At 47.1% G+C, this 6,649-nt stretch overlaps 3 protein-coding genes across 9 annotated transcripts in view; 2 read left to right on the top strand and 1 right to left on the bottom strand.

The window, feature by feature from the left end:
* The first annotated feature begins 20 nt into the window (after nucleotides 1-20).
* LOC113217412 (uncharacterized) lies at nucleotides 21-2,175 on the top strand. Its single transcript, XM_026437306.2, has 3 exons — nucleotides 21-208; nucleotides 981-1,177; nucleotides 1,428-2,175. Exons 1-3 carry the CDS (start codon nucleotides 137-139, stop codon nucleotides 2,035-2,037), a joined length of 879 nt encoding a protein of 292 aa, XP_026293091.2. The 5' UTR covers nucleotides 21-136; the 3' UTR covers nucleotides 2,038-2,175.
* LOC113217416 (intraflagellar transport protein 81 homolog) overlaps nucleotides 2,158-6,649 on the bottom strand; it is a 36,504-nt gene continuing 32,012 nt past the window's right edge. Inside the window, exons 1-14 of one of the 2 annotated variants that reach the window (XM_026437312.2) lie at nucleotides 5,856-6,005; nucleotides 5,394-5,699; nucleotides 5,137-5,273; nucleotides 4,871-5,051; nucleotides 4,643-4,798; nucleotides 4,357-4,552; nucleotides 4,101-4,264; nucleotides 3,817-4,002; nucleotides 3,510-3,716; nucleotides 3,229-3,418; nucleotides 3,031-3,146; nucleotides 2,798-2,958; nucleotides 2,570-2,698; nucleotides 2,158-2,482 (exon numbers count right to left, since the gene is read on the bottom strand). In XM_026437312.2, the coding sequence (XP_026293097.1) occupies nucleotides 2,386-2,482; nucleotides 2,570-2,698; nucleotides 2,798-2,958; nucleotides 3,031-3,146; nucleotides 3,229-3,418; nucleotides 3,510-3,716; nucleotides 3,817-4,002; nucleotides 4,101-4,264; nucleotides 4,357-4,552; nucleotides 4,643-4,798; nucleotides 4,871-5,051; nucleotides 5,137-5,273; nucleotides 5,394-5,501 (2,028 nt within the window). In that variant the 5' untranslated portion in view covers nucleotides 5,502-5,699; nucleotides 5,856-6,005 and the 3' untranslated portion in view covers nucleotides 2,158-2,385. Of the gene's footprint in view, nucleotides 2,483-2,569; nucleotides 2,699-2,797; nucleotides 2,959-3,030; nucleotides 3,147-3,228; nucleotides 3,419-3,509; nucleotides 3,717-3,816; nucleotides 4,003-4,100; nucleotides 4,265-4,356; nucleotides 4,553-4,642; nucleotides 4,799-4,870; nucleotides 5,052-5,136; nucleotides 5,274-5,393; nucleotides 5,700-5,855; nucleotides 6,006-6,649 lie in introns of those variants that run through there. The other variant, XM_026437314.2, reaches the window with a different exon arrangement.
* LOC113217417 (intraflagellar transport protein 25 homolog) overlaps nucleotides 6,219-6,649 on the top strand; it is a 34,301-nt gene continuing 33,870 nt past the window's right edge. For all 6 annotated transcript variants that reach the window (XR_008011416.1, XR_008011417.1, XM_052269912.1 and 3 more), the window contains exon 1: nucleotides 6,219-6,360. Coding sequence is in view for 4 of the 6 variants with exons in the window: in XM_052269912.1 (XP_052125872.1) it covers nucleotides 6,260-6,360 (101 nt within the window). In the remaining 2 variants the exon portion in view is untranslated. The remainder of the gene's footprint in view (nucleotides 6,361-6,649) is intronic.

Consider the following 6,649-nt stretch of genomic DNA (forward strand, 5'->3'; position numbering starts at 1 on the left):
CCCCACTCCTTTCCCCCCTCACTGCCCCGCGCCGGTAGGCAGCCGGCGCCGCGGCTCAGACCCGGCCCGGAGGGGCGAGGGCGAGGACGTCGTCGCCAGCGAGCGCAGACCTCCGTCGGCGCGGGCCGGGTGCGACATGCTCACGCGCAGAGAGAACCTGCTCGTCAGGCCGTGGCAGCAGCGCCGCTTCCATCACCACCGCAAAAAGGTAAGAGGCGAGGGACAAATGTTTTATTTCTCTTTTCTCCTCGTCCAGAGAGGCGCCGCCGGCGCTGAGGGTTGTGCGCAGGGGGTGTTCGGTTACCTTTTCCTGGGCGGGGCGCGGGTAGTTTAGTTGACTCACTCGCTGCGCTCAGCGGACTATGGGGAAGGGGAGATGGAGAGGGATGATCTCAAGGAAGATATCTTCCCAGCAAACCAGCCGGCCGAAGTCGTTCTAGTCCGGCGGGGGCCTGAGAGCTGAGCTTCTTAAGTCTGAGTGGTTTTCACATGTGCCAGTCCGGCCGCCGCCGGCCCCCTTCACCATCGTGCTTCACCGGCTCCGCTCCGCCAGAGGGGGGAGGGGGTTGTTTGTTGCCATTGATCAAACAGGAGAGGGAGCGTCGGACCATGGGGACCGTGGGGCCCATGGGGACGGGGGCGTGTGAGAGGTGTACTTTCCCTAAACCCCCTCCCCCTTTACGCACGTATTCCTCACCCGCCTAAAGTTAATCCACTTTCCAACGAGTTTAATTGTCTAAGATGGCAATGCCAGGAGAAATTGTCAAAAATGTCCGTCCGTCACGCGACTTTGTGAGCGACTCAGAGGCGCTGCGTTGTTTTACAACACCAACACATGTCCGGACTTCCCATCTTAAGACGCGTCCAAGTCATGTTTCGTACGAAGCCGTATAGCACCTCTCATAGTCGCTCACAAATCACGTGACGTACGGACACCCCTTCCTGGAATTGCCCATGACGATGATGATGATGCCCCCCAGGTCGAGTCCGCGCTGCCGGTGGTGGACGTGGGCCCGCCCCCCGAGCGCGGCCACGTCTCGTGCAAGCTCAAGCAGGTCCAGGGCGAGGAGGAGCGGTGCGCGCAGATCGGCCGCGACAACTGCGCCCTCGTGCTGCGCCTGGCGCACATCATGCGCACCTCCCGGGTGGACAACGCCTGGCGACAGCCGCCCCCGACGTAAGCAGCAGCGGCAGCAGCGCGAGGTCAAACTCCGTCGACTCGACACTCGACGCCGATATTGTGCCACAAACTTGTCGAGAAGCTCGTTGCCGTTGACTGACTGGGCTGATCGACATTTTCAGTTCGGGCGCCTTGGGGGTAGGCCGTCCCGCACGACACGGCGGTGCAACGGGACGGCCTACCCTCCAGGCGCCTCGTACGACCCTGGGATTAGTTTGACGGAGTCTCTCTCTCTGCCCTGCTCTAGGTTCCTGCGGCGTGTAGGCATCTACCTGGACCCGGCGACCGTGCTGCCGCCTGCGTCACCGTCGCCCGCGCCGTCCTCGCGGCCGCGGCCCCACACGGCGCGCGCCGGGCGGCCGTCGCCAGCGTCACCGGGCAGCCCGACGGCGACGAGCCCGTCCGCCTCCCCGGCGGCGGAGGAGGACGGCGGCGGCGACGAGGACTCGCAGGACTCGGAGGGGCGGAACCTGCGGTGCTCGGCGTGTCACCCGCGCACGGCGTGGCGCCGGGAGCGGCGCCGGGAGGCGGTGCCCGCCCTGCCGCCCGCCCCCGGCTCCGCCGCGACCAGACCGCCGCCGCCGCAGCCCCCGCCGGCGGCGCCGCGGCCACGCGCCGCCCCCGCCTCGGCCCCGGCCGCCCCCAGGGTCGGGTCGCTGAGCCTGCCGCTCGACCAGGTGGTCATCACCTACAAGGCCCTGCGCCTGGCCATCAGCTTCCCCCCGCACGCCTCGGTCCGCATCCGCAGCGGCAGGGCCGGCGCCAGTGCGGCCGCGGCCGGCGGCGGCACCAGCGCCTCGGAGGACCTGCGGCCCGCGCGCCTCGCGAGCGTCAAGCGCAGCGCGACCAGCGCCTGAGGGCACTGAAAGGACTGCTCGATTCCCCTTTCCTGTATTTTGTGATAATTTCCCGGTAGTCATAGTGATTGTTTGTTTGTTTTCTTTTCTACCGTTTTGTTGATTTTATGGTAATGAATAAATATTAAAAAAGTTTTATAGTGCACATCATTTTACACTCAAAATAGGCACAGTGAGGCTAACATACTTCTAACTTTCGTGACGGGGGAATCGAACTGACTTGACAAACAATGTGGACGGACAAGCACTATGCTTATAACAACAACACGAGGTGAACAACCAAAGTTATCATATGACTAGAATGATTAAAAACAGAAAAATAAATAATAAGAACCTGAACAAGAGAAATTACTGCAGCACTAAGGTTTCAGATCCTCTTTCAATGGTCACTATTCCTGACATCTCTTTGGCTGTTTTGTAGCACTGAAGTTTTGCTTCCATCAATCTACAGAATAAAAAACAAACAATGCACTTTAGTTAGGTGCTCATATTAAAATTTGAAGATGTAAATCAGAATTTGACTCAAACTTACTCCTGTATTTGACTCCATAACTGTTTTTGAAGCTGGTTGTTAATTTGTACTTCCTGAACTGCCTTCTGTTCCTCTTTCAGGGTTCTGCTTTGTTTCTCACGTTCAGAGATGGCTGCCCCAAGAAGTTCCCTAATAAATAAAGCAAAATTAGTAAACATAACTTTAAAAACACAAACTAACTGAAATCCTGATAGAGATTCATGAAGAAGTTTAGTACGTCCAACTAACCTGACCGACTTTTTTCCTTTCTCAGCATTGTCACCTCCCTTGTAGAGACGAATTTCCTCAGCCACTCGTTCAAGATCTGTCTCCATTATGACACACTTTGCCTCCAGCATATGTTGTTCAGACTCCCATGCATCACGCTCCTCTTGCAAAGCGTTTGTTTCCTTTCCAAAAGTTTTCGAATGAATAAAACTGATGCATAATACCATACAACAATATTACTTCATTACACTTACTTGCTCAAGCTTAGCTATACTGCTGTCAAATCCAGCAGAAGCTGAGTCATACTTCTGCTTTGCTTGATTATATTCAGAAGTCAGCTCCTGGGATTTTTCGCGCAAAGGTCTCAATTCTAATTTAAAAAGACAATAAATACTTAGAAATAGACTGATTCAAGCACTGCAGCTGCAGCATGAAAAAACATTTACACAAACCTTTAATAACTGGAGCAAGTTGAGCTTTGCGACTTGCTATTTGTTCCCTCAGTTCCAAAACTAGACTTGAAATTTGGTCAAGACTCTGGCCTTTTACCATATCCAGTTCACTCTTTTGAAGAGCCATCTCATCTAAACGAGATTCTGATTCCAGTATGCCAGACATTCCATGTTTGGCAGCAACTCTCTCCTTTAAATCCAAAATTTTCCATTTATGTCAATTCTTGAACGGACATAAAAACATTTCAAAAACACAAGGGTTAAAAATAAAAATATTTTACCATGCCTGCCATTGTTTTTTCAGTACGAGTTTTCAAGGTCTGCACTGTCCAAGACAATACCCCTGACTCTGCCTTTAGAGCAGAGAGCTGACTTCTGTGCCTCTTATATAAAGAACTGCGACCTCTTAATTTACTGACGTAGCGTTTAAATTCTTCCCCACGCAATACAGAATCACCAGCAACAGCCTGAAGCTGACTCTGCTTTTCCTGCAAAATAATCAATCAATCAAAATTGTATGAAGGTTGTGAAGGGAATTAATGTATATATCAAGGAAAAAAAGAAATTAAAAACAAACAAACATGGTACCTGAAGTTCTTCTTCAAGAGCTGCGACTCGAGAACGCATTTCAGCAAGCTGCTCGGCAGTAGAATCTTTTTTGCGGGCAATTATAGCTGCTTGTTGCCTAAAAGGTGCCAATTTATCCTCAGCAGGGTTTTTAGTGGCTAAGTGTCTCTGAACAAGTTGACTTATTTCTGAGTTCACTGCTTGCAACTGGAAATATGGATATTTTTGGAGAACTTTACTATATACCAATCAATATACATGATGAAAAAAATTCTTAAAATAATGGTTAGTTTTAGAAAATGTACCTTTGAGTTAAGAGCATCCAGGTCACTGCGTCCCATTGCTGGCTCAGCAATGACAGCGCTCATAATAGCTACTTCCTGTTCTCTAGCTTCAATTTCTCTGGGCAGCTTTTGTTTAGCTATGTAGCTATTAACACTAGCCTCTTCTTCTAATCTTTGCAAAAGCCCTATGAAGAGCAGTAGTATGATTAATGTCCTTAGTTCAACCACGACAATACAACCAAACTCATAATGGCAATTCAGAAAATTATGAACATACCTTGAGGTGTTGCTCCAACACTTGCATGGCGTAAATCCTTCAGCTGTTGTTGAAGGCGTTGTAATCTTTGGTCTCGATGAGATAATGCAGATTCTTCATCCTGTCGCTGATTTATAAGCTCTTTCTCGCGTTCTCGTTGAATCCTCAGTTCATGAGCAGCATTTAACATAGCTTCATATGAAGGAGATCCTTCTACCTGAAATTTTTTTTTGTATGACTCAGTTTGTAAAGTTTACAAAGAAGGTTTCGTGAAGTTCAGGTAAATCTAGACTGATTTCTGGCATACCTTGCGCTGAACTTGCTGGATGCGGTTCAAAACAATATCTCGCTCTTTCTCCATGGCTTCCATGTCACTTTTCAGCTCTCCAATAGAATAACCACTATTCTTTACTGTTTCAGTTTCTTTATGGATGAGTTTGAACTCCTCAATTAAATTCTCATACTACAATTTTTGTTTTAAATTAGCAAAGAAATTGATGAGGTAAAGAAGACTGAAAACCACTAGTACCTGTACCTGTTCAAACATAGCAGCTATGTCTGCATCTCCTAGGATATCAGGTGGCACTTCCAATTTGACCAGAAATTTTGCAAGATATGCCCTTTTTTGTAGATCATCCATATTTTGAAGCAGCCACTCTAGCACTGGATGTAGGATTAATTTGTCCCCTTGAACGATGCCTTGACCAAAAGTTTTCCTAGGTTTCAAAGAGGAAAAATTTGTTAGTACACAGTCCTTATGCTTAAATTTTACTGGCTAACATAAATGTTGAAAACACTGACAATGTAATTTCAGGTGGTGGTTTGTACTTTAAAATGCGCAATGCATTCAGAATACGTAGTGTTGTTGCCTCTGGTTCCTCAGTCCGAATATCGATGTTGTGTGCAGGATCCATTTCAGCGAGCACATCACTAAGAACCTTCACAGAAAAATTGGAGTTGAAGAAAGCACATTAAAGAGAAGCAAATGTTGAAGGTCAATGAATTGTAATTCCTAAAAGCGCGTTTTTTAGAGTTGCAGAACTAATGTTACAACTCACTTGTAAAAGCTGGTCAGGACTTGATGAATCAAACGATATTAAGTTGAAATTCTTGTTAAATGGTTTGTCGTTTAGACGTTCGACAATGAACTTCAGCTGGTCACTCATTTTAAAAATTAAACAGTTTCACGAGACTAAAGAAAGAGGTAAAATCTGACTCTGACAGCTTTCAACTCAAATAGCAGCCATAGACAGGTAAGGAATGTTTGTTTGTTTACATCATGGAATCCTGTGGTGCGAATAACGTTTTCCTTTCAATAATGCATTTTCTCAGGCTGAGCACCCTTCTGGAAAAAGACGGCATGCCTGAAAATAAAAAAACACAGTTGAAATTAATTACCAGTCCTCCTGCAAAAACAGCAAAACGATGGGATCAACTCTTTGACAGGATAAGTATTCCTTAAAAAGCACTGAACAATCTTTCCACCCTTCAACTACTCTGCTTATGTTGGCTGCACTCACTTGTTTTTAAAAGATGAATGTCTTCTGCTCATTCCGATCTCTAGTGAATTTTGTGCTGCAAACCTAAACATTTCTTGTGTTTTTTCGATTGCATAGCATTCATTCCTTCGCCCATCGAGTGTTTCAGAATGTCCTAATCGATATCGTTCGATCCATCTCATTGTCATCAAGTGCATTATGAAAATTGAGGGATATTTTATCATGATAATCCAATGGCTCAGCATTGTTGTCTAGTTATGATTGCTTCCTTCAGTTTTTGTCATTGTTGAATGACTCTCCCCCTCTTTCCAATCTTGGTTTGGTCGGGAATCGAGAGGAAACTCCTCTTTCTTGCAAGTTTACATCCTTAAAAATTGATAGCGCTTGAGAGACCCCACTGAGCCACAGCACACTGGAATGTTACTATGTCTGACCAAGAACTTGCCCTGGAATCGACTGGCTGTCTTGTCTCATACTCTTCCTGTGGACATGAGGATGTCGCGGCGAGCAAAAATATCATAGATGGGTGAGATTCAAGTTTGAACAAAGCATTGAGTGAGAGCTGCTTCACTGTGTTAGTTAAGTCTGACTCTACCATTGGATGTCGATCCTTTTGGAGAGGTGCACACGAGATTATGTTATCTGAATGGCGGATCCATCTTGATACAACATCAAGTGTCACAAAAATACTAAAGAAATAAACCCTTCACATGGAATCCTTTTTTTTTTTTTTTTTTGTTTTTCCAGATCACGAGGTACATTTTGGGCAACTACAGGACTCTATCCTCATTCATTCATCATCACATTCCCAAAGA

This window comes from Frankliniella occidentalis, unplaced genomic scaffold (assembly GCF_000697945.3).
Source record: "Frankliniella occidentalis isolate FOCC.00 unplaced genomic scaffold, Focc_3.1 Scaffold106, whole genome shotgun sequence".
Taxonomy (NCBI): domain Eukaryota; kingdom Metazoa; phylum Arthropoda; class Insecta; order Thysanoptera; family Thripidae; genus Frankliniella; species Frankliniella occidentalis.